The 22,670-nt window shown below is 49.9% G+C and overlaps 10 protein-coding genes across 10 annotated transcripts; 5 read left to right on the top strand and 5 right to left on the bottom strand.

The window, feature by feature from the left end:
* Window positions 1-481: 481 nt before the first annotated feature.
* EDB82DRAFT_40929 (uncharacterized protein) lies at window positions 482-4,488 on the bottom strand. Its single transcript, XM_025731025.2, has 3 exons — window positions 4,282-4,488; window positions 3,634-4,126; window positions 482-3,580 (listed from the first exon to the last, which is right to left on the bottom strand). The coding sequence occupies exons 1-3, from the start codon at window positions 4,342-4,344 to the stop codon at window positions 534-536; spliced, it is 3,603 nt and encodes a 1,200-aa protein (XP_025590092.2). The 5' UTR covers window positions 4,345-4,488; the 3' UTR covers window positions 482-533.
* A 1,246-nt stretch (window positions 4,489-5,734) lies between these two features.
* EDB82DRAFT_520078 (mitochondrial F1-F0 ATP synthase subunit F of fungi-domain-containing protein) lies at window positions 5,735-6,412 on the bottom strand (the record flags this gene model as incomplete). The annotated part of the gene is made up of 5 exons (XM_025731026.1): window positions 5,735-5,760; window positions 5,819-5,884; window positions 5,946-6,096; window positions 6,263-6,277; window positions 6,365-6,412. The coding sequence occupies 5 exons, from the start codon at window positions 6,410-6,412 to the stop codon at window positions 5,735-5,737; spliced, it is 306 nt and encodes a 101-aa protein (XP_025590093.1).
* A 239-nt stretch (window positions 6,413-6,651) lies between these two features.
* On the top strand, window positions 6,652-7,573 carry EDB82DRAFT_485902 (ETC complex I subunit conserved region-domain-containing protein). Its single transcript, XM_025731027.2, has 3 exons — window positions 6,652-6,905; window positions 6,971-7,075; window positions 7,142-7,573. The coding sequence occupies exons 1-3, from the start codon at window positions 6,727-6,729 to the stop codon at window positions 7,449-7,451; spliced, it is 594 nt and encodes a 197-aa protein (XP_025590094.1). The 5' UTR covers window positions 6,652-6,726; the 3' UTR covers window positions 7,452-7,573.
* EDB82DRAFT_485895 (CTLH/CRA C-terminal to lish motif domain-containing protein) lies at window positions 7,574-9,273 on the bottom strand. The gene is made up of 4 exons (XM_025731028.2): window positions 9,013-9,273; window positions 8,857-8,939; window positions 8,475-8,670; window positions 7,574-8,293 (listed from the first exon to the last, which is right to left on the bottom strand). The coding sequence occupies exons 1-4, from the start codon at window positions 9,013-9,015 to the stop codon at window positions 7,805-7,807; spliced, it is 771 nt and encodes a 256-aa protein (XP_025590095.2). The 5' UTR covers window positions 9,016-9,273; the 3' UTR covers window positions 7,574-7,804.
* Window positions 9,274-10,398: 1,125 nt separating this feature from the next.
* EDB82DRAFT_543237 (uridine kinase family-domain-containing protein) lies at window positions 10,399-12,245 on the top strand (the record flags this gene model as incomplete). The annotated part of the gene is made up of 9 exons (XM_065609372.1): window positions 10,399-10,596; window positions 10,653-10,730; window positions 10,799-10,848; window positions 10,919-11,063; window positions 11,118-11,160; window positions 11,218-11,303; window positions 11,362-11,431; window positions 11,480-11,711; window positions 11,762-12,245. 9 exons carry the CDS (start codon window positions 10,399-10,401, stop codon window positions 12,243-12,245), a joined length of 1,386 nt encoding a protein of 461 aa, XP_065465499.1.
* Window positions 12,246-12,932: 687 nt separating this feature from the next.
* Window positions 12,933-15,511, top strand: EDB82DRAFT_485885 (uncharacterized protein). Its single transcript, XM_025731030.2, has 2 exons — window positions 12,933-15,219; window positions 15,269-15,511. Exons 1-2 carry the CDS (start codon window positions 13,155-13,157, stop codon window positions 15,283-15,285), a joined length of 2,082 nt encoding a protein of 693 aa, XP_025590097.1. The 5' UTR covers window positions 12,933-13,154; the 3' UTR covers window positions 15,286-15,511.
* On the bottom strand, window positions 15,512-17,159 carry EDB82DRAFT_485883 (ribosome biogenesis protein Nop53/GLTSCR2). Its single transcript, XM_025731032.2, has 2 exons — window positions 16,753-17,159; window positions 15,512-16,702 (listed from the first exon to the last, which is right to left on the bottom strand). The coding sequence occupies exons 1-2, from the start codon at window positions 16,905-16,907 to the stop codon at window positions 15,538-15,540; spliced, it is 1,320 nt and encodes a 439-aa protein (XP_025590098.1). The 5' UTR covers window positions 16,908-17,159; the 3' UTR covers window positions 15,512-15,537.
* Window positions 17,160-17,169: 10 nt separating this feature from the next.
* EDB82DRAFT_485881 (ras family-domain-containing protein) lies at window positions 17,170-18,578 on the top strand. The gene is made up of 6 exons (XM_025731033.2): window positions 17,170-17,475; window positions 17,527-17,552; window positions 17,614-17,702; window positions 17,757-17,886; window positions 17,980-18,258; window positions 18,308-18,578. Exons 1-6 carry the CDS (start codon window positions 17,429-17,431, stop codon window positions 18,361-18,363), a joined length of 627 nt encoding a protein of 208 aa, XP_025590099.1. The 5' UTR covers window positions 17,170-17,428; the 3' UTR covers window positions 18,364-18,578.
* EDB82DRAFT_485880 (ribose 5-phosphate isomerase A-domain-containing protein) lies at window positions 18,579-20,184 on the bottom strand. Its single transcript, XM_025731034.2, has 2 exons — window positions 19,264-20,184; window positions 18,579-19,204 (listed from the first exon to the last, which is right to left on the bottom strand). Exons 1-2 carry the CDS (start codon window positions 20,024-20,026, stop codon window positions 18,762-18,764), a joined length of 1,206 nt encoding a protein of 401 aa, XP_025590100.2. The 5' UTR covers window positions 20,027-20,184; the 3' UTR covers window positions 18,579-18,761.
* Window positions 20,185-20,493: 309 nt separating this feature from the next.
* Window positions 20,494-21,593, top strand: EDB82DRAFT_40349 (Inositolphosphorylceramide synthase subunit Kei1-domain-containing protein). The gene is made up of 2 exons (XM_025731035.2): window positions 20,494-20,691; window positions 20,775-21,593. Exons 1-2 carry the CDS (start codon window positions 20,650-20,652, stop codon window positions 21,510-21,512), a joined length of 780 nt encoding a protein of 259 aa, XP_025590101.1. The 5' UTR covers window positions 20,494-20,649; the 3' UTR covers window positions 21,513-21,593.
* Window positions 21,594-22,670: the final 1,077 nt, after the last annotated feature.

Here is a 22,670-nt window from a genome sequence, read left to right as displayed (position 1 = left end):
TGTTACTCAGGCGCCATCTCCTATCATTGAGAACATGACGCGTGTTGTTTCATTTGGGTTGGGTTGTTGTAGGTAGTAAGTAGTGATAGTAGTGGTTGTTGCCCTTTGAAGGGCTCGTGAAACCACAGTATTGCTGCGTTCTCATCGTTCCATTAATAGCTTGGCCCAAGTATGCTGTCAATGTGAACGAACAGACCGCCGTTTGTTATGGAGGGAGGAAAACAAGAAGTCGAAATAGGAGTATTGCGTGCTTGGCTTAAACATAAAAATAACAAGTGCCAACACGATGAATGGAGCCTGCATGCAGTGTATGACCGCGCAGGTGCTATATGTGAAGCTCGTTCCGGGAAAGGGCATCGACTGGTGATCCGTGAGTGTGGTGGATATGTACTGAGTAAAGAGGCCCAGGCATCAATAGATAAAGGGTAAACTTAAGATGCTCTACCCATGCGTGTTATGTGGTATGATCAACTTGATGCAATGTTTATCATGCAAGTCGTCTCAATCGGCCTCCTCCAGCTTGTGCTGCATTCCTAAGCAGTCAGTGAGGCAGAATTGTTGCGGCCCCAATCGGAGCCTCGGCCACGGTAGCTACCACGGCCTCCTCGAGTTGATGTTGATGTAGGATGCTCCCCTCGCGAACTTGACACATCTCGTTTACCTCCTCGTCGCTCGTAACCAGAGCCACGACTCCTAGGACCACCCCGAGTTGATGAGCCTCGACCGCCTCTAGTTGCGGAGAAAGGGACAGTGACAATTTTGGTGTCTTTCATTTCGGGCAAACGAATTCTCATAGCATTGCCGCCACCGACTACTTCTGCAGCAAAGTAGTATGGTTCCATAGCAGTTGGCTGAACCGCAAACTTCTTTGGTAAAGGCTTGTTCTGTGCCAATGCTGGCTGCCAGGCGGCCTCGGGGGCCTTGTGCGGTAGTCGGATCTGGGGAAGAGATCCCATTTCCTGTTCTTCAAAACACTCTTCAGCCATGGGCTTGGTGATAGATGACGGTCTGCCCTTAGTGGAGTGAGTTGGGGCGCCGTTTCCGGGCAGAGAGACTGTAGCAGAATCATGGTGGGCGACCTGGTCCAAAGCGCTCTTACTTGCAGGATCAACGCCAATAGATCGTTGAGGTGGTGATTTCGAGCTTCCGAGCAAGCTGTTGATTCGGTTCTGCCATTTCTCCTGTGAAGACTCGCCAGTTGACAAGGGGAGACGGCTGGGGCTGACAGGGCCCCGTACGACATCCTTAAAGGTAGGTGGATGGGCCCAGCCGAATTGCACATGACTTGCAGGAGGTTGCGAGGCTGCCATAGATGGCGGCAGTCTTACTACTGGCTGAGGTGGAGGGAGCGACACATGAGGTCTCTGCGCATTGCCCTCATAGGCTGGATGACCTTCCATAGTGGGCGGGGGAGGAGTTGGCGATTTTGAGCGCGATGGCTCGTTCTCGCTGGTCCTGTCATAAGGGTCCCTTGTTGGGAAGAATCGCGAAGAACGGCCTTGAGAAGCCGCTCCTGTGCCAATTGTGCCACCGGCCACTGTAACATTATTAAAGTCCTCTGTTGCTTCATCGCCAGCAGTCCTCCAGGGACCTGCGGGCTGTGCATCTTGAGGGCCGATAGATCGTCGTGTACCATCGCCGGGAGCGTGGACTTGACGCCAGGTGTCTTTAATGACAGGTTGGGCATCCTCGAGGGTTAGACCGCGCTCAGCAAGTTGGCGATCACGCTCAATCTTATCTACTAATCGACTGGCGCTCATCTTCTTGTCGTTTTCACCGACAGCGTTAATCCATTTATTCGCCACATCGGATGTTGGAGCGGGACGAGGACCAGAGGAACCATACCGCGCAGGTCCAGAACCAATAGGAGCCGGGGGCTGTCGAGGTTGTGAAGGCTGTTGGGTAACGTTAGGAGGAGCAATAGGTGACGGACCCTTGCCTCCTTGAGAAGTCGGGCGGCTGTCCAAAGGCAGACGCCCGATATCCGTGCTGAAAGTACCATTACCGAGGCCTCTGTCATTATTAGGGGAGCCCCAGACATTGCGGGCCACTGGCTGTGATCCGGTGCCCCATGTCGAAACGGCTCGGTCCTGTCGTGAGGCCGCAGCTGCTCCCCAAAGCTCGGTGGGCTTGGCTTCTTGACTATGAGATACACGCCTGGCAGCAGCTCCCTGCCTTGGAGATGAATTCGTTATTTGGCTTTCAGAATCTTGTGGCCGCTCATGAGCAGCCGAATGATCACCATCATTTTGCACTGCAGGAGGCTGGCTCGAAGCTCCAGGGCTCTCTCGTTGTTGAATATGTGTAGGATGCGAAACATCATTGGACTTGTCTGCAGACTCCTTCTTTGCTGTCTTTTTCTCTGGCGCAGGTCCCATAGCATCTAACTTCTTTTGGATGCGCTCTCTGCGCTCGGCTTCCTCACGAGCTTCTTCCTCTTGTTTTCGCTTTCTAGCCGACTCCCTACGCTCTCGCATAAGCTTTCTCTGGTATTCGACGTCATCACCAGGGTGAACCGGAGGTGGTGGTCCAGCGACTTGCTCTGGGAGAGGCTCATTATGGTGTGGTTGCGCAACGGCAGGGCTAGGAGATGCGCGGGGAGGCATCCAATTAGATTGATGCTGACCCCTTGGCGGGCCATGCGCTGGGCCTAAGAGGCCGGGTGACACAGGGCTATCAACAGAGCCCACAAAGGACGGCCTACGAACATCATGTTGTTCTGGTGGAGGGAGCGAACCATCGCTCCCCTTGTTCATACGCTGCATAAACGAGCCACTTCCACCACTGACATTAGAAGATCCTCGTCGTCTACCAAAAGGAGGTTCCTGGCTGGCTCTGCTGGTTTGGAACGCACCAGAGGGCTCGGCTGGGTAATCCAGCTGAGGTGGTCGTTGTAACAGGGACGGGTGGTTCCTAGGGTGCTGCTCCATTCGCATCGAACCACGTCGATTATCTTGCACAGGTTCATAACGCCCAGAGTGAGAGTTATACAACTCCCGGTTTCCATGGGATGAGCCGTCTCTCCATGCGTGTCGGTTAAAATCATCGGCTGCGATTTCCTTGGGAGGAGGCGGTGTCATGCCCTTGTTGAATGGTTGTCTAGCAAGAGTGGCAGGTTCCGGAATCGGTGAAGCTTTTTCGACGGGAGGTAGAGTTGCCCATGGAGACTTTACTGGCACCGGAGGTGCCGGGGGTTTGGCGACAAGAGTGGGCTTGTCCTGAGAACCACTCTTCAATACAAGTCCCTTGCCCTGGGCAAGATTGCTCGATTTTGTCAATGGGGAGCTCACAGAAATAGGAGGAGCCGGAGATCGTGGTTTATCGAGGGTCTTTCCTTTTGATGCAACAGAACCACTGTCGGAGGGCGGTGGGGGAGGATTTTCATCTGGGTGAGGCAGGGTCGTCTTTGTGCCATCACCCCAGGTGATAGCTTCAGGAGCCCAATCGTCATCATCATCGTCAATGTCCGCCCATTTGTTTTGTCCTTGCGCATCATCTTCGTTTAATCGACTGGCCATATGAATGCCATACTTCTTCAGCTCCTCATCAGTCAACTTCTTTGGTTCAGGGGGAGGAACAGCTAACATATCAGTTAGTAAATCCAAGGGTAAAGCCAGTTGTCGGGACACATACGTCGGTTCTTGTTCCAAACCGCACTTGCATCCGGCGCACTACCGGGTTTTCCTCCATTAACGCCTCCGGAGAACCGAGGTGATGAGTCGCGCGTGCTGCTGCCCGTCTTGGCTATAAGTCGAGGTCGCGAGGAAGAGAGAGTCGCCGAGCTTGTCGGGGGAGTGCTGGAACCAGTAGGTTGTTTCTCGGCGACCTTGGCTGAAGCGCTATTGGCAGCAGCCTTCGTTGCAAGGAAGGTCTTATTGACAGAGACAGCCTTGAACGTAGCGGGTTTCTTGACTGTTGAGCCTGCGCGACCATGCCCTTTGTCTTCATCCTTGCTCTTTGAACCATCTGCACGCGATGTCTCCGTATCCGACCCTCCGCTAGCACTGGCATCGGCGGAAGTGAGCTGATCTTCGACACTCGTAATATGCTTGTTCTCAATATCATCGTTGCCGGCACTGCCATTCAAATTCGAGCGGACGGGATCGACATTGTGAGCGTCGGGCGCCTAAGTTCATGAGGATGTATGTTAGTAGGGTTCCATAGCTGCTACAGCTCAGCTGTACGCTCAAATGGGCAACAAAGAGCTAAATTTTGGAAAACCGTTCCGAAACCCAACTCAAGGAAGCGCCCGAACAATAAAATAGTAAAGATGAAACATACAGGCTGGGACTGAGAGGCAGTGGCATCGGCAGCTTTGTCAACGGCAGCCTCTGTTGCCATCATACGTCGTGAGATGCGCCGGTCGTGTAGTAAGCGAAAGAAGCCCTCGAAATGAGTTTCTCCGCCTAGTCTCCTTATAATTCGGTCGGACTAGCGTTTAAGGGGTGGACTAAATGTCGTTTCTCGAAGTCAAGATCAGCTGCGACAGGTCACCGCGGGGCGGGGAGGGTGAGAGATGTTTGTCGAGTTGCGGGGGAGACGAGGGGGAATATTGCGTATTAAAGGGCCGATCGTCGTTCGGGCGTCAAGTAGCTAGAATGGTGCTCGATCCGAAACTCGCGGGGAGAGAAGTATGATGAGGGAAGGAATCACTAGACCGCAGGGCGTGTCAGTTACCAGGTGTAAGGTGAGGTTTCAATGTACCCGGAGTAACTGCGGCTGAAGGCGTTGTGATGTGGAAGGTAGAGGGACGGCCAGTTTTCAGCACGAGTTGTGGCTAGATTGCGCTTAGCGCTCAAATGACAGGGGACTGATATTGGCCAGCACGCCCCGTTAATCCGTCAGGTCCCTTAGGTTCCCGGTCCCTGGCAGCCAGCCCATCCATGGCAGGGCTGTCACAGCTGCCAGCTGTAAGGCTCTGGAGCTTAGGGGCCAGGGCTGCCATACCTGAGTTAATGAATAGGCTGTCATCATGGAGCCATATGACTCTACCGGCCACTCAATCTGACTCTTCCTGGTCAGATTAGTTCAATCGTTAATCAGCAAGTTTAATTGTGACTGATAGGCAGAGCCAGAAAGTTTACTTGTTACCATAGCACATTTGTTTGCTTGACCCAATTACACTGTTACATGAGGGTAAGACAAACAAGCTCTAGCTCTAGAATCAACTACAAGTGTCACGCATAAAATTGGTGGTACTCGACTTTATCTGCCCTTCTAACTGACGCACACCTAGTAGGCATATATTAGACGTCATATAGCATGGCTGTAAAGCTCAAAGACGACCTGGCATATGTGCTTCTCAGATTGCTACCAGAGATGACAGAGGCTCGTCATCTAGCCGTTCTCGTTGAATGGTCATGATGAGACGGAGCCCAAACATAAGTGTCAAAACTCGCCTTCATCCCATTCACCTGAAGGCAAGTCTGTGACCAGAGCATTCCCTGTGTCTGTGAAAGAAGCCAAGAGCATAACAAGTAGTGCTAAGACGCTCAGCGACAGCGCTAGCCTATTACACGGCGGAAGCTTTCGCTATACATGAACACAGCTATAAGAATCAAAAGTAGGCCAGCAGATAACCAAAACGTGATAGTAGTGTCACTTCACTTGCTTGTTAGAGATACATAGGGAAGCTAAGGCGCGTATTCGACCGCGAAGTTTCCGGAGTTTATATGTACACGACCCCCGCTCCCTCTCACACAACGACCCGTCTAAGGTATCAAAAAGTCATCGCTTAGTGAGCGTTGTTCTTGTGGTGGCCTAGATAATTCTTGTTAGAAGACGATATCTCCTTTCACAATTTCATCGATATACTTACGGAGATGGAAGTAGTAGTTTTGGGCGTAACCAATACCGACAAGGAAGACAATCAAGTGAATGATGGCTGTATAAGAATAATGTCAGAATCCGTAAATCATGTCCGTCTCGAGATGGGGTATTCGTACGCTTGGCAGTAGGGTTCTTGCCGAAGTGCTTGGCCTGGTATCGGCCGAGGAGACCCTTAGCCTTGACCTCGGGGGCGGCACCACGGGGAAGCTTCTCGTAGAAGCTGACGACACGCTGCATGCGGATAGCATCAGGGGCGGCGCCAATGGCCTGTGGTGGATCGAACTCGGTCAGCCTTCCAAATCTCCATCATGGTGAGTTTTCCCTCGCATCGATCGATCGCCAAACAAAAAAGCCCACATGTCTCATCCATCCAAGAGTCGTCGGGATCGATTTCGAAAATCAATGTAGGGAATAATCATCGTGTTTTGCGTACCTTGGGAGAAGCGACCTGTTTTTTGGAAACCCGGTGTTAGCAACGGAATCAATCGGAGCACCGGGCATTTGCGCCCATAACCGAAGGGGCTCTCTCTCTCACCTTGGGAGGAATGAGCGTCGAGAGCGCTCGGCGGGTGACGAAGCTCATGATGTCGGTATTTCGAAGGGTTCGAGACTCGGTAATTGGTCAATTGCCGCGTTGGTCCGTCGAGAGTCTGAATGACGCTCAATTAAAGGGCTGGAGAATGAGGTTCTGTCGAGATGGATTTGGTCCCGCCCAGATTCAGGTTCTTGCCGAAAAGCACTCGTTCCACGCCTCGGCGAAACTACTGATCCGCTCCACCCAATCAGCAACTCGCTGTTCAAGCTTGCTTCAACCTCAGAATATCGCCGCAGTCCACCATCATTCACTATAGAAACGTCACGCCCACAACGTCAATTGAAAGCCGAAGCCTTGCAATAATGGCCGCCCTCCGATCTCAGAGTGCGGCTCGTATGCTGCGAAGCGCCGCTGTTCCTCGAGTCGCCCTCTCCGCCGCTCCCCGACGATTCCAGAGCAACATCACCTCGGCCACTGGTACCATCACTGGTCCCGTTTCCAACGAGCCCGACTACAACATCCAGGCTGATAAGGCTACCTCGTACGACTCCTCGACTCACGATTGAATATTGACAAGATGGAATTTGAGTGCTGACTGACCGCCAGCACCTATACCCCCGTCCCTCGATCGATCCAAGATGGTAGCGAAGAGATCCTTCCCGCAGCCATTATCTCAGGCGCTCCCATGGAGCTCCAGGCCCGAACAGTTCGGTTCGTCAACACCATATGAAAATCCGATATTGCCCTCAGAGTGCCGGAAACTAATGACAACGACAGCATCTACCAGGAGGCCAAGCCCGCTACGCAGTCCGGTGACTGGCGCGGTCGACGCTGGCGAATGGACTGGGATATTCTCCCCAAGGGACACCGATGGGAGAACCCTCTGATGGGCTGGCAATCTTCAGGTGATTTCATGCAGGGAAGTCACATCAACTTCGAGAGCAAGGAGGACGCCATTCACTTTGCTGAGAAGCAGGGTTATGAATACTTCGTTCAGGAGCCCAACTCTCGCAAGTTTGCTCCCAAGGCCTACGCCAACAACTTCCTGTACTCGGCCAGAAAGCTCAAGCATATCAGGACGAAATAGACGGCTTAGACAGTCCGCTCCTGTGTAAATATGTTTATTTGAAAGACTCATTTTGGTTGTGTTTCAGCATTAAACTTTGATATATGCTGCAATTGGAAGTCACATTTATGAAGAACCTGATGAATTGATGATTCATTGTCATTTCATTCTGAACTATGGGTTCGCGATGCGTTAGAATACGACTACAAAGTCGCTTCAAAACGCCCGGCCTGGTTCTGTTTCTCATTCTTATCCTTACCACAATGTTGATGATTACCCCTAACGCCAAGCTAGGAACTGTTACGATAACGCCGGCATTCTCTACCGCTTAACCAAAGACAAGTCCGACCATATTTCCAGGTCTAATATCAAAGTCACGTTGTAATCATGGGGTCATGGCCGTTTCGTGCCTGGGGAGGCAGTCTACTGAGGCCAGGCACGTTTAAGCCAAGTTCCAGGCCCTCAAGCTCCAGGCACTCGGGCAGACTTTTGCCTTTGTCGCGAGCAGTATTCTCTGCCCAAACGCGCATCCTCACAAGCTGACGGATGGCCGACTCGCGTCTTTGAGATTGCCGTTCCAGAATGGCACGGTTAACGTTATCAGCTACTTCTAGGCGCAGCTCTGGCTTCAGCAAAGCTGCGAGTTCTGGCTCAAGAGAGTCCGATGGGAACATGAGCAGTGCCATCGTCTTTTCCAGATCTCCAAGGAACTTTCTGTTCGTAGGTGCTCTGGGGCCTAGTTGTTCTGTGGCAAACTTGAGCGCGGGCCTAATATCGCCTCCAGGTGTGTTACAGGTACGAATGAGTTCGACAAGTTGAAGTCGTAGCAGAGAAAAATGCAGTGCCTTGTCTTCATCTAAAATCTTTTCGTCGAGTCAGTGACAGTTCATTCAAGGGTCTGTAACATGAAGAGCGGAGAAAAAGAGTGGTCATAAAAAAGTGGTTGTTTCTCATCAAAGGCCCGAAGGCTCTATGAGTGGTGCATGTAAAACTCGAGTTCTAATCATCCCAAGTATGGTGGTTCTGGCTGGGGGGGGTTCTTACCTCTGGATCGAAATCATTTAATGTTTCAATAGCTGTTTGAATGTTGCCGCTATGGATACAATTTTGTATTTCCTGCCTGGCAATGATGGAGGGAGTCTCCTGGTGAGGGATCAGATTGGCCTCTTTGGAAAAATTGGCTGCGGCGTTTGGATATCCCTCCATGGTGAGATAGTCCAGAATCAATGCATTGATATCACTATTGAAAACCGTTAGCAACTGTGGTTAAACATAACTGCAAGAACGAGATGTGAGATATGGTGGGTTCAGAAATTGAAGATTGATATCGTATTTCCGCATTATATGCTAGGAGAGATTCCCATTGATAGTGCGTTCATCATTTTACCGATGGAAGTGCTGGGGTAATGAAGGGATATTATCTTACCTTTTGGGGGCCTTGACCTCTTCAACACGAAGTTCAAAGTCGTGTTGAGGTCTGAGAGGAGTAGCTGTAGAAGCAGATGACGTCTGATTCTCGAGTCAGCGCCCAGCTTTACACAAAGCTTGGGCTGAAGCTCGGCTTGCCGACAATAAAGCTCACCATTTTGAACAAATAGCCCGACCACGTCTCGCTACAACTCGTTTCGATTCGAAGCTTGAACAGGAACTGTTAATCGACGGTACGATAGAGAAGCAATAGCCGAATAGAGGCTGCAGGCGATTCAGCGCATGAAGAATCGAGCCCGACGATCTTGTGTCAAGATCAGAACAATGCTTGCAGAAATTGTTCTGAGCGATGTTTGTAAAGAAAAGAAAAAAGAAGAAAGTTTGATGAAGATGGGAAGAGAAGAAAAGGTGATTGGGGGCTGGAGGAAAAGAAGCCCCGAGTCGTGGGTCAAAAACCTGGAGCCTCATAATAGGGTTTGAGAGCCAATCACGAACGCGTAAAGTTCCGCTAAGCTCATGCCCTGTGTGCCTCAGGTCTCCATTCATGACAGCCCCGCTAGAGACGCGACTGAACACAGTTGGTGGGGGAGGCTTGATCCCTAGAGATGGAGCTACGTTACAACTTACAGGGCAGAGCAATTTGTTGGCGGTTGATACCGCGGTTTAGCATCCATCCATTTCAGTGCATCGTCGATATCAATCTCGGGTTACCTATACAAATGCTGCATCTCATGATGTGATACCCATGACAGCCATATGTGACATCCCTCTGACTACCTCGGTATAGTCAAAGAAAAGCAGCAATAGAATAATCAGGTTCCAACCAGCACACACTCATCATGGTCATGGTACCTACCCTAACCCAGGGCCAATGTCTGGAGCCAAGCCACATTACCTTCAACAGAGGTCACCATGGCATCGAGCTAAAGGACTAGACCTAGCTTATCTCTTGCACGGTAGCAGTTTGGATCGTGCGGAGAAGGTAATGCGCCTTCGGCCATCGCCGTCTTTCGATAGATACCAGATATGAGGAGAACCCTGAAGAGGTCAGGTCGATCGTCAAAACGAGAGCAAGGCCTAGGCTTAGCTCATTGTTCCTCTTACACTCTCGCTTCGCAAGTTTAACCGCCAGCTTTACTTGCATATATGTGTATATATATACAGCTGCCTACCTGCTATACACCGAGTTTTCTCTCTTGCCAACAACTCCTAATAGCTTCCCTTGGAGCTTTTCACTGAAGCTCTCTCTGTTCCCGCTTCTTCTTGGCCCTTTGTGGATCACACACGCGACAGGGCCGTGCTTAGCTGCTCCACCAAAGAACGGGCGAGCCAAACCCTCACTCAAATCGAAGTTTGAAGGCACCGACTGTTCGTACAGCTCGTGGATATTGCAGGGCTAGTTTTCGGAAAGAGGAGAGTTTTTTGTATTCTTCTCGGCCGAACCGCCCTCAGTCCTTTGCCTGTCCAATCCTCTTGTCCTTTTTACTTTACATCCAAATTCAAGGTTGACGGTGACCTCATCGAGAACTAGCCCACCGCAATGTCCGCCTCTGCGATCCCTGAAATCAATGGCGGGCTCGAGAGCCATGTCACGGTTCAGAAGCGAGCTTACTACTCACCTCCCTGGGCAGATGTCAGTATCATCGGTGTCGCGGGCAGCTCTGGCTCGGGCAAGTCGACTCTGTCCCAAGCCATCGTCAAGAAGCTGAACCTACCCTGGGTCGTTATTTTATCCATGGCACGAAACCCTTAAAAATCTTATATGTTAAAACATTATGCTTATTATATGTCTAGGACTCTTTCTATAAGACCTTGACTCCCGAGCAGTCCAAAATGGCTTTTGCCAATGAACATGACTTTGACTCTCCCGATGTATGCTTTCTGTTCTGCATGTGAAGACATGAGCTCTCGAAACAGTAACTGATGAACAACTTACACAGGCCATTGACTTTGATGTTCTGGTTGAGAAATTAAGGGATCTGAAAGCTGGGTATGTTTGGTTGCCGACAGTTTTATTGTTGGCGTCACAGAACTCGACTGACGTCTCATTATACTTGCAGAAAGCGTGCTGAGATCCCTGTCTATTCATTTGCGAAGCACGCGCGATTGGATCACACGACGTCTATCTACTCGCCTCATGTGCTCGTCCTAGAGGGAATCTTTGCTCTATATGACCCCCGAGTTATTGAGCTACTTGATATGGGTGTAAGTTCAAGCTACTGCGACTCGTAGAATGGTCGGGTTCTGACCATCGATTAGATCTATTGTGAAGCAGATGCAGACACATGCCTATCACGAAGACGTAAGTTCTGGCAACATTGTAGCTCATATTAAATAATCGCTGAACAAACATGAATAGTTGTGCGCGATGTACGAGAACGTGGCCGAGATATCGAGGGTATCATCAAGCAGTGGTTTGGATTTGTCAAGCCCAACTTTGAAAAGGTATATTCGCCGTCTTGAAATGGTTAGTATCACTTCGAGTTCACTAACAGCTCCATAGTTCGTGGAGCCGCAGCGCAAGGTGGCTGATTTGATCGTGCCGAGAGGTATCGAGAACAGAGTAGCACTTGGTAAGCATTGTTCTTAACGTTGAGATGGTTTGCAGCTTACATCCGTAGATATGATGGTCCAGTTCGTTGAGAAAAAGCTATTTGAAAAGTCAAGACATCATCGAGAGGCCCTGTCTCGACTCGAGGCGGCGAGTAAGGATTCTGCTCTGTCTGATCGCGTTGTGGTTTTGAACGACACCCGACAACTCAAATTTATGAACACCATCCTTCAAGATATCGATACGGATCCCGAGGACTTCATCTTTTACTTTGACAGACTTGCTAGCTTGATCATCGAACAGTAAGATATCGGTGGGAAGTGAAATTGAAGGACTTGCTAACATAGTCAAGGGCCCTTAACAATGCCCACTTCGAGGCCAAGAAGATCATCACACCCCAAGGATACGAATACAAGGGCCTTGTGCCAACAGGTGAGGTCTGCGCCGTTATTGTACTCCGAGGAGGATCAGCGTTTGAGCCGGCGCTGCGAAAGACTATTCCGGACTGCCGAACAGGTCGACTTCTCATCCAGTCCGACTACTCAACAGGAGAGCCGGAACTTCACTACTTGCGACTGCCCGACGATATTGCAAGCCAGCAGAGTGTCTTGCTACTTGATACCCAAATGGCCACTGGTGGTGCTGCCCTGATGGCGGTGCAGGTCTTGGTCGACCATGGCGTACAGCAGGACCGTATCGTTCTGGCTACATACTCGGCAGGCAAGGTTGGACTTCACAGATTGACATCTGTGTTCCCAGAAATCACTGTGGTGGTTTGCAATATGCTCGACTACCAACAGGAACGATGGGTAGAGAAGAGGTATTTCCGCTGTTAGTCTAGTGCTGTCAAACACGCTGTTGCATGCATGCATACATAGTATAGTGTATATCTTTCCGCAAAGAATGGCCCCAATGTATACTGCGACAATGGTTACTAGATTGGATCAATCTAGTGTTTGCAGTCAAGATTGGTGGCAAAGTCGGCATTGAAATAACTGACTGAACCGATGATTGAAATGCCAAAATATCCGTAAAGCACAAAAACAAACGAATAAAATGTTGCTACGTTAGCATCCACCATGTGACATATCATCTGTAATGGATTGATAATAAGAATCCGTGAAAAGAAACGGTACTCCCGCAGCTAACAGCATATCTTGGAAATGAGGAGCCACTCGGTGATACTATTTATTGCTTGACACGATGTCGGCCGAAGCGTCATGACATAGTAGCCGACATATCCGGTCCATGATTGAGCAGGTACCTATGGGTTGGAGTTCACTCATTGCATTGTATTTTGTGTCTGCAATGTCAAATGACGAAAAAAACAAAGGATATTGATGATATTCTTTGCTTTGCTTCTAGAATTGTGGTGGAGTAACCTCTCATCGATTTTCCATGGATCGCCAAGAAATTAAATGGCCATAATTGACAGGCCTAACCATGACGTAGCTGAACCATCATGGAGGTACCTTTCAGCTGCTACATGCCTCCCTCCCGTTCCTGGTTGTACAGCTCCGTAAACGGGAAGCTCCATTGAATGCATTACACAATAATTAACTTAGTAGTGGCATCGAAACCAGAAGATAGCAATTTCTCTTCTTTCTCTCTGTTTCGTCCTTCTTTACCAACTTGCACACTCCATTGAGTGCTCCTTCTCTTAACATTTCGACTATTTCGTCCCTGAGCGCCCTGTATCTTTATTTCTCGTTGCAACAGCGAATAATTACATCTCTAGTACTGCCATGCCCGTGCCTACTATGATGGCCGCGCGACTGGCTCGCGCTGGCCAAACCAGAGCCATCAACAGCTCTCGTTGCATAAAGCCATCTCTCACTCCTCGCCCGCTTTACTCGTCGCAATCACGAAGCTTCGTCAAGCTCACAGGCGCCTCGCCTTCCGTTGCCAAAGGTTCCTCAGTAACCAGCCAAGCAACACGTCAATTGCCCTCTCAGTTCTTTGTGCGCAATCTCTCCGGAAAGCCACTGCCTCAAGGAAAGTCATGGCTCCTCAACTTCTGCTATCGTGCAGCAGCTTGGGTCGGAATCTCCATATCTGTTATTGGCGTTGGCGTCGTGGGCTTTTTTATTTATGATGCGTCTACATACTTCGAACATCCTAACCACAGTGATATCGACGTTTCAAAGATTGCCCTCCAACCTCGCAGTGGGGGTGAAAAGAACCTACCAATTGCCGAAGTATACATCGACGACGATGATACAGAAGAGCACCGTCGTCTAAAGGACAAGCCTCGGCTGGTTATACTCGGTGGTGGATGGGGTGGTGTTGCACTCCTCAAAGAGTTGAACCCAGAGGACTATCATGTTACAGTCATCTCGCCAACCAACTACTTCCTCTTCACCCCCATGCTTCCCTCTGCAACAGTTGGCACTCTCGAGTTGCGATCACTTGTTGAGCCTATCCGAAGAATTCTAAGCCGCGTCAACGGTCACTTCATTCGTGCCAAAGCCGAAGATGTAGACTTTTCCCACAAGATGGTTGAGGTCTCGCAAGTCGACGCAAGCGGAAAAGACATTAGATTCTACGTTCCCTACGATAAGCTTGTCATTGCAGTTGGTTCAACAACCAACCCTCACGGCGTCAAGGGTCTAGAAAATGCTTTCTTCCTTAAGGATATCAACGATGCACGCAAGATCCGAAACCAGGTCATTCAGAACTTTGAGTTAGCTAACCTACCTACATGTCCCGATGAGGAACGCAAGCGTCTGCTCTCTTTCTGTGTCAGTGGTGGTGGTCCTACAGGTGTTGAGTTTGCTGCAGAGCTTTTCGATCTTCTCAACGAGGATCTAACACGACATTTCCCTCGCCTTTTAAGAAACGAGATCTCTGTTCATCTTATTCAGAGCCGCAGCCATATTCTCAACACTTACGACGAAACTGTGTCCCGATATGCTGAGGATCGATTTGCCCGTGATCAGGTCGATGTCCAGACAAACTCTCGCGTCAAGGAGGTCCTCCCCGACAAGATCATCTTCACACAAAAGCAAGAGGGTGGTGAAACAATCACCAAGGAACTTCCTATTGGCTTCTGTCTTTGGTCCACGGGTGTATCGCAGACTCAATTCTGCCAAACCATGGCTGCTAAGTTGCGCAAGAGTCAATCAAACCGACACGCTCTGGAGACTGATACTCACCTCCGTCTCAACGGCTCACCCATGGGTGATGTGTACGCCATCGGTGATTGTTCCACTGTTCAGAACAACGTCGCCGACCACATCGTCACTTTCCTTCGTTCCTTAGCCTGGAAGCGAGGCAAAGATCCTGAGACTTTACAGCTCAGCTTCGCTGATTGGCGCGGTGTCGCTGATGATGTCAAGAAGCGATTCCCTCAGGCCGTCGGCCACCTTAAGCGTGTGGACAAGCTGTTCAAGGAGTTCGACAAGGACAAGTCCGGCACCCTTGACTTTGACGAGTTGACCCAACTTCTTCGCAACGTCGACAACAAGCTCACATCCTTGCCCGCGACCGCTCAACGTGCTCACCAGCAGGGACAGTACCTAGCTCGAAAGTTCAACCGCATGTCGCGCCTGCACGAGGGTCTAGATGCCAACGACATCCGCGATGGCGATGTTGACGCAGCTGTTTACAAGGCGTTTGAGTACAAGCACCTTGGCAGTCTTGCTTATGTTGGCAACTCTGCTATTTTCGACTTGGGCGAAGGTCGAAGCATAGCCGGTGGTCTTTGGGCCGTCTATGCTTGGCGTTCTGTCTACTTTGCGCAGAGCGTGAGTCTGCGAACACGACTCTTGATGGCTATGGATTGGACCAAGCGAGGTCTCTTCGGACGAGGTTCGTATCTCTTTGTTAATCTTTGCGAATGGTCACTAACATGGGATAGATCTTATGAGTTTCTAAACAATTCCTTGATGACATAATGTTCTTTTCTTTTAGATTTCGTGGCGTTGAAGCTTAGTATGGAGGCATTTGGAGACTTGCAAAAAATATGTTGCTAGACGTGGACTTGCGATGTATGGAGAACAGTATCCGTACATCTGCATTTAATCCGTAGTTTTGCACGTGTTTCATAATAGTTCAAGTTCAAGATTTGTAGCAAAAGTCGCAATATTATTTTCTCGCTAGATCCTCTGGACGCCGGTCTATCGTCTATTATATCTTGAAGTCCTTGTATGTCCACTTCTCCGTGTACTTGCCCTTTGCCTGCTTGTGGAACGGAATATGTCTCCTGCTCTCAACCTTTCCGCGCACCAGCATGCTTCGGTACCTGTCCCGGAGCATGTTGCCTTCGGGCTTCAATCGTCGCAGCGAGTCTTGCAGCTCATCCGGAAGAACCAGCTCAAGATCTCGCTCAGGAAGCTTGTACTTGCCGAGCTGCTTGCGCCGCAACTTCTCTTGGCGAAGCTCGTCGATGGGGTCGGCTGGATCTTCATTCAGTGCGGCGAGGGCCTTGTTTCGATCCTTTTCTTCAATCTCCTCGGCAATCTCCCTGATGCGCTGCTCTTGGCGTCGCTGAGCCTTGATAGCAGCCTTTTCCTTTGCCAGGCGCTCTTCCTCCTTGCGACGCGCAATGCGATTGCGCTGAGTCTGTGTCTTTCTCTGCGGGCGCTTGACGGATGGCTTGCTGTCTTCGGCACCGCTCTGGAAACCTTCCCACTCGGAATCCTCCTCCCATTCTGAAAGGTTGGCACGAGCCTCGGCAGCCTCTGCCTCAGCTGCTGATCGGGCGGCAGCCTCCTGCTTCTCTCTCTCCAGTTCCTCTTGCGCCAGGCGCTGACGCTCAGCCTCAAGAGCCTTTTCGCTCTCTTCTGCTAAGCGCTCCTCGTAGTCGGTGAACATAGGGTTGTAACTGTATCCTCCAGTGGGCTTGAGAACGGCAGGTATCTGCTTTCCGCTCTCGAGTAGGGATAGGGGCTCTTTCTTCATTGACTTGGGTACCTTGGGCTTAACCTGCTCTTCCACAAAGTTGTCGACATTCTTCTCCTTAGGCGCCGCAGGCATATCCCAGATATCGTAGGTAGCATCCTGTACTTGAACAGTGTTCTCGTGTTGGCCGTCGGCAACTCGCTTCAGTCGAGAGAGCTCCTTGTGGGACACCCAATCAGTTCGCTGGCGCTTCGTAGGGAGAATTCCGTTGGTGGTCTTGTCACCTGATCGCTTGCGCATAGAGACAGCGGGAACTGGCGACCGGGCATTGATGATATCGTCGGCCTTGAGACCCTTCTTGATGTGCTTGTTGAACTTCTTCTCAAGAGCAGCATCGCCCTTTATGTCGAGGGCGAAGAGTTGTTCCGATGGTCGCTCCTTGATGACACCACTGTTTACTTGTTAGCTAGGGGTTAAATGCGCGACAAGACAATATCTTACCCTTGAATGATCTCCTTGTTCAGCTCTGCGAGACCCTCCTGCACGTCGGTAACATCGACATTCTTCCTCCACGCTTTTTTGCCTTTTCTTGACTTTTGGCTGTGCTGCTGGGGAGCAGCTCCGTTGCCGGCGTTCTTTGATTCCAATACAGGCATTTTTGCGATTCCTTTCCTAGAAAGGATATTTTGTACTGTCGATAATGAAGAACGAAAAGGCTGCTTGTCGATAGAAGTGGTGGGGGACCGATTTCTTAATTTTTTAGTGGAGCCGAAAGTCTCGACTCGCCATATCCATAGAAAATACGGAGACGGTATAGTTACGCTTGACTTGTTGGGGACACCGTCTAGTAAACGGAGACATATTCTTATCGGCACGTGCACCTTCCTTGAACTTGTTCAGGGTGGCCTCCATCTCATACGCTCCTGCCGAATCTAGGATCAAGACGCTCCTTTCTCCAGATTCCAACTTGTAATTAGCCTTTATCCCTATACAATCAAGTTGCCACTCTCGAGGTTGCACCATTCTTTGATCATTCTTTGCGTCGCCAAGGCCAGGATCGTCTCCTCAACGTAACAACAGCATCGTATTCTCCGACGACCTATATCTCTTAGCTTTGACAGCTGTCACATACACCGTCCCTGCAAGAGACACCGAAAAAGACCACACAACCGCAAACATGGCGCAGGCTGGTGGCTCATACAACAACCCCTTGAAGAAGTTCAAGTGTGCATACCAAGAATCATAGTCGTATACAATTGCTAATGGCTTATACAGGCTGGTGTTTCTAGGAGAGCAGAGTGGTACGTCCATGACCGATGACGGACCTTCCCGTTCCAACGTCACTAACAACAATCCCAACAGTTGGCAAGACCTCTTTGATCACACGATTCATGTACGACTCTTTCGACAACATGTACCAAGCGACGATTGGCATTGATTTCCTCTCCAAGGTCAGCACCGTCACAGCCGAGCCTAGGCGCAAGACTAACATGCGGTGCACTTAGACCATGTATCTCGAGGACCGAACAGTGCGATTGCAGCTATGGGATACCGCTGGACAAGAACGATTCCGAAGTCTGATTCCATCCTATATCCGTGATTCAAGCGTGGCCGTTGTTGTCTATGATATCTCTAGTATGTCCCCAAGCTGACCCCACCACCTATTAACCCCCTCGCCTCCAATCGTGGCTATGCATGAGTCGTGCTAACTATTGGTCTCCTCCACAGACGCCAAGTCGTTCCAAAACACCAAGAAGTGGATTGATGATGTACGAGCCGAACGAGGTAACGATGTTATTATTGTGTTGGTTGGCAACAAGACGGATTTGAACGACAAGCGAGAAGTCACTACACAGCAGGGCGAGGAAGAGGCCAAGAAGAACAACCTGATGTTTGTCGAGACAAGCGCAAAGCTGGGTCACAACGTGAAGAACCTATTCAAGAGAATAGCTCAAGCCCTGCCTGGTATGGAGGGAAGCGACGCTGCTGCGCAAGCTTCAAACCAGAGTAAGTGCGCCACCTGCGACTTTTAGATGCAACTAACACATTGTCTTAGTGATCGACGTCAAGACGAACAACACGCAGCAATCACAAGAGGGATGCGCGTGCTAAATAGCACTGCGCCGAACAGAACTGGAGTACAGGAGTATCTGGGAAAACGCAAGCCGTGCTCGAATCGCGAAAGAACCCTTGTTGTCGCGCATAAGACAGGATATCAAGCATAGCGTGCAGATTTTAGTGCGGGAGCTTGTATAGTACAACCAGGACTACGAGCCTACGATCGTTATATAAGACACTTTAATGCCTTGGTTCGACTGGCTTTGAGGCTGGTCAATCATTTCGCTTCTAATACTATTGCTCGATATAAATCAGGGGTGACATTCCAAGATACTCAAACATGTGGCGATTCAAACGCCTTGGTGACAATGTATTTTTCTTTGGTTGGCCAAACACGGTACGTTTCTCAGAAAATGCTGTTTTATGTAAGGCAAACATTCTCCCGTTTCCTTTTAAGCGGCATTTTGTACCTGTACCTCGCCATTGGCGAGACCGAAATAAGCCGCAATGGGCTTCTGCGCTTGCGACTCCTTGCCCAGCTTAACAGCCTCGCTGCCATTGAAGCCATGGAACAAACCAATCTCAACGATACCAGGTGTTCGGACCAATTCCTCGGCAAGAGCGTTAACCTCCCAGGCACCATTCTTCCCGCGACCCTCGTTCTCGGAGTTGATATCCTTGGGAAGAAGCAAGGGAGAGAATGGGGCGTCAATAAGCCACATGCCGTTGTCTGTTACACATTCGCCAGCTTTGGCAGGGAGACCTGAACGGATGACAGGTTTGGGTGAACCCATGGCTCGAAGGCGGACCAGAACATCAGGTGCGGACATAGGAAGAACCTCGATAGGAATGGTCTTCCAGGTGGTACACAGTCTGGGAGATTGCTTTCGGTAATCTGCTGTGCGTCAGTGACTTGTTCTAAATTTATCATAAACAATAATAATTGGTGCATACCAGCTACAGCGATAAACTTTTTGGCAGCAATTGCAACCAATTTCTCCTGGAACAAACAAGCACCACCGCCCTTGATAAGATTGAGGTCCTCATCAACCTCGTCGGCGCCGTCAAATGCAACATCAAGAGGAACAGGAAGCCCATCCACCATGGGCCTCTCGTCCAAGTTTACAAGATCCAAACCAGCAGCACGGATAAGACCCTTTGACTGACTTCCAGTAGGAACAAAAGTCATTCCCTTATAGAATTCGGGTCCCTTGCTGACAATAGCATCCACAACGTAGACGACGGTGCTACCAGAGCCAATTCCGACAAACTTGTAAGAGGCATCGAGGTGATCATCGACTGCCTGGTAGGCGGCCAACTTCTTGGCCGACTCAACTAGATTTGCTGATGAAGACATTGCTCTTGAACTGCACCCTATGCAGAGGCTGAGACCTTGGCTTTGCTTATAGCTGTGTATGCGGGTTGGCGGGATGTGCAGGACCCCGCGATGCAAATGACGAGGTGTGGTGGGGAGAATTTGAGATACAGTATAGGGTAGTTTGGTTGAGATGTTTCTAACACCAAAGAGAGACTGGGAAGAAGAGAAGCACGACGATGTATTGACCGGGGATACTCGTCTTATAGTGCTGTAGTTTCTGAGAGAAGATGTAGGGAGAAAGGAAGCGATCTCAACCAGAACCGTCGACTTTCTGGTGGAGAGATGTGTAAGCCACTTCATGGGAAAAGCGAATGGACCCTTGCGCCAAGGGCAGGCCATAAATAAAGTTGGAAGAAAGCGCGGCAAAATAGAAAGTCAGGGTATCTGTTAAAACACGAATGGGCAGACCTAAAAGAATCACATGTGAGTTAAGTGACTGCTTTCAGCCAATTCAACTCAAGTCAGATCAGAAAGAGAATCAAGTGCGACAATTTATTACTATTAGCGGGCCAACGAAACGGGTTTCGGGAGCGTCGACACACCCTGCAGGTTTTCTTTGCATACAGAAGCATATGTCACTAAAAACAAGCAAAACCAGAACCAGCATTGATTCGGTGCAGACTCGGGGGCGCATTTTGGGGTTGCATTAAGTGACGTGATGGCTGCTGTCAACGCCCAGAGCTCCAAGATGAAGCAAGCATGAATAAGCATCATGATTGGCTGACAAGCTCTAACATCAGCATGACTTTTCTCGACTGAACCACGTGATTTAAGATTACACCGGCAGTCTCGGGCGCAAAGTCTTGGATACAGACCCCTGGTTGCATCATATTCGTGCCTGTACACTCGTCCTTCTCCTGCGCGTTTCTTTTTGAGCCTCATTATCGATCGATAAAGGGCAACGACATACCGAATCTCAAGGCTCAGGAACGAAATATATTCTTTATCAACAGAACACCGCCATGTCTCGGCTTACTCGATCCCTCCGGCTACCCCGGCCCAAGGTAAGGAGCACGCGACTCGGTCTCGATGTCGTATTACGCGGATGAGAAGATGGCCATGAAATGCTGACAGAAACCGTTTGTAGAGCCTCTTTGGTATCACCAGTCTCCAGACCGGCACAGAGCTTATTTCACTGGCTCTCGTTTTCAACAAGATTACCGGTGTTTACGGACTCCTCGCCATCCTTACTGGATATCAGCTATCTCTCCTCCAACTCTCGACATACGTTTACTCCATCGCGGTCCTGGTAGGACTTGCCATCCTTACTCCTCATGTTCGACGACAAAGCCCCTTTGAATGCCTGGCCCTCGCATGGCTTTACATCATCGATACCGTTATCAATGCAGCATACACCGCAGCTTTCGGCCTAGACTGGTACTTCTCTACTCAGCTTAACGAGACAATCGAGTCCAAGAAGACGGATCTGCCAAATTTTGTGGCTGAGGGTATGCAAGGCCTGCGAAAGGAGGCTGCCATGCATGGAAAGGTCGTTCCGCAGGAAACGGCTGCGAGCATGTTGCTGATTGTTGGCGCAACGTTGATCCGTGTGTACTTCAGCTTCGTCGTCATGGCGTATGCGAAGCAGGTGCTGCAGAAGTACATGCAACTGATGATCCTTGAGGGCCCCGGCGTTGATGACCAGGAGGGTCCCTTCGCTGAGGATCTCCCTGACGGTGAGGGCCGCCGGGGACGCCTTGGCCGTTTGATGGTTTCTTGTGGTCGGGCTTACTGGCTGGACAGCCGAGAATCTGACGAATGGGCCCCCAGCCTGGGAGGATCCAACAAACCAGCCGGCGCGGGTACGCTCTCGGGCGAGGTCTAGAAAGTCGTTTGACACGTGGGATCTGCCGCAGACTGTTGAACGAACTCAAAAGATATACACGGATACTTGGAACATGGACACTGGCGGCCAGGCCGGTTGCTGCCTCTTTACATTTTTGTGATGCAAGTCACCACCAGTGGCTGATGCTCTGCGATTCATTTTCATGATAAAGGGACCAACATACGATAGACGGAGTTTTGATAGGGGGAAAGTTCATATACGGAAATCATCATGGAAACTTGTACAAAGTCCATGTCGGACACAAAACCGACGACTCGGCCGACGCGGAGGAAATGCGGCATTTGCGGCGAAAACGCGGCATGTTGTGGATCTTCTGAACGGCGGCTGCGGATGGTGTGAGCGGATGAGCCGACAACAAGTTGAAAAGCGAAATTGCGTGATAGGACGATCCCGGTCTGAGTGCAAAGATGCGAGAACACATGATGGCATCTCGCCGTTGCACGTTGGGTTATCGTGGACCGTTCAAACGCAAGAATTGTTCTCTTGTTCACCAAGGATTTGTGGCATGAATTGGCATCATTTAGGATAGGAAATTGGCATAATGATAATACTTGCCACACAATGGCAGCTAATACCAGTAGATATTGAAATCGAATAACAGTATTAATCTTGATAATGTTTATTGTGATATTGTGAAAGCTCTCATCTCTACAGTGATAGCAAGGCATATTCTTTCCAACAGCCAATAACAGCCAACCAGTTAATCAATCAGTAAGCTCAATACTGTGTATTCAACATCGATTATTAGGCTCCTAGCCTCCGTGTTCGGACACTCCCGCGTACGGAGGAGGCGACAGGGGACCTTCCGAGCACTTGTTCTCTTTGTCTTTGCTTTGAAGTGAGTCTTATCTTTCCGATGGACCACCCTGATGATCGTGAAATGGAGTAGGCGGATTACCAATTGTACTATTCTGGATGGAAATGTCGAGATGGTAAACTCGTAGTAAAGAAATATACGGACACCGGTCGGTAGTCGGAGGCATCCCTGTTAATTGTAAGCTGTCATTGAAAAAGAGGTCATGCAGTTTTTGAACAACCAGTCGCAACGCCAATATCTCTCATCATTTTGGTGATTCTTGCGCGGACCGTCGGTGGCCCAACAGTATTCCTCAGCAGGAACTCGGGGTGGGTCCTTCT

This window comes from Fusarium venenatum (genome assembly GCF_020744135.1).
Source record: "Fusarium venenatum strain MPI-CAGE-CH-0201 chromosome Unknown EDB82scaffold_1, whole genome shotgun sequence".
Lineage (NCBI taxonomy): Eukaryota > Fungi > Ascomycota > Sordariomycetes > Hypocreales > Nectriaceae > Fusarium > Fusarium venenatum.
Note: the sequence above shows the minus strand (reverse complement) of the source record. Positions and strands in the feature narration are given on the sequence as shown.

Excerpts from the sequence above, each read along its gene's own strand:
- EDB82DRAFT_40929 (XM_025731025.2), bottom strand. The coding sequence starts at position 4,344 with ATGATGGCAACAGAGGCTGCCGTTGACAAAGCTGCCGATGCCACTGCC. Across the intron at positions 4,127-4,281 it reads CTGCCTCTCAGTCCCAGCCT|GCGCCCGACGCTCACAATGT; the intron begins GTATGTTTCATC and ends TCATGAACTTAG. Across the intron at positions 3,581-3,633 it reads GGTTTGGAACAAGAACCGAC|CTGTTCCTCCCCCTGAACCA; the intron begins GTATGTGTCCCG and ends CTGATATGTTAG.
- EDB82DRAFT_485902 (XM_025731027.2), top strand. The coding sequence starts at position 6,727 with ATGGCCGCCCTCCGATCTCAGAGTGCGGCTCGTATGCTGCGAAGCGCC. Across the intron at positions 6,906-6,970 it reads CAGGCTGATAAGGCTACCTC|CACCTATACCCCCGTCCCTC; the intron begins GTACGACTCCTC and ends ACTGACCGCCAG. Across the intron at positions 7,076-7,141 it reads CTCCAGGCCCGAACAGTTCG|CATCTACCAGGAGGCCAAGC; the intron begins GTTCGTCAACAC and ends TGACAACGACAG.
- EDB82DRAFT_485895 (XM_025731028.2), bottom strand. Across the intron at positions 8,671-8,856 it reads GAGGTCAAGGCCCCCAAAAG|TGATATCAATGCATTGATTC; the intron begins GTAAGATAATAT and ends GGTTTTCAATAG. Across the intron at positions 8,294-8,474 it reads TAAATGATTTCGATCCAGAG|ATTTTAGATGAAGACAAGGC; the intron begins GTAAGAACCCCC and ends CTCGACGAAAAG.
- EDB82DRAFT_485885 (XM_025731030.2), top strand. The coding sequence starts at position 13,155 with ATGCCCGTGCCTACTATGATGGCCGCGCGACTGGCTCGCGCTGGCCAA.
- EDB82DRAFT_485883 (XM_025731032.2), bottom strand. The coding sequence starts at position 16,907 with ATGCCTGTATTGGAATCAAAGAACGCCGGCAACGGAGCTGCTCCCCAG. Across the intron at positions 16,703-16,752 it reads AACAAGGAGATCATTCAAGG|TGGTGTCATCAAGGAGCGAC; the intron begins GTAAGATATTGT and ends ACAAGTAAACAG.
- EDB82DRAFT_485881 (XM_025731033.2), top strand. The coding sequence starts at position 17,429 with ATGGCGCAGGCTGGTGGCTCATACAACAACCCCTTGAAGAAGTTCAA. Across the intron at positions 17,703-17,756 it reads GCATTGATTTCCTCTCCAAG|ACCATGTATCTCGAGGACCG; the intron begins GTCAGCACCGTC and ends CGGTGCACTTAG. Across the intron at positions 18,259-18,307 it reads TGCGCAAGCTTCAAACCAGA|TGATCGACGTCAAGACGAAC; the intron begins GTAAGTGCGCCA and ends ACATTGTCTTAG.
- EDB82DRAFT_485880 (XM_025731034.2), bottom strand. The coding sequence starts at position 20,026 with ATGGCCTGCCCTTGGCGCAAGGGTCCATTCGCTTTTCCCATGAAGTGG. Across the intron at positions 19,205-19,263 it reads AAAGTTTATCGCTGTAGCTG|ATTACCGAAAGCAATCTCCC; the intron begins GTATGCACCAAT and ends GACGCACAGCAG.
- EDB82DRAFT_40349 (XM_025731035.2), top strand. The coding sequence starts at position 20,650 with ATGTCTCGGCTTACTCGATCCCTCCGGCTACCCCGGCCCAAG. Across the intron at positions 20,692-20,774 it reads TCCGGCTACCCCGGCCCAAG|AGCCTCTTTGGTATCACCAG; the intron begins GTAAGGAGCACG and ends AACCGTTTGTAG.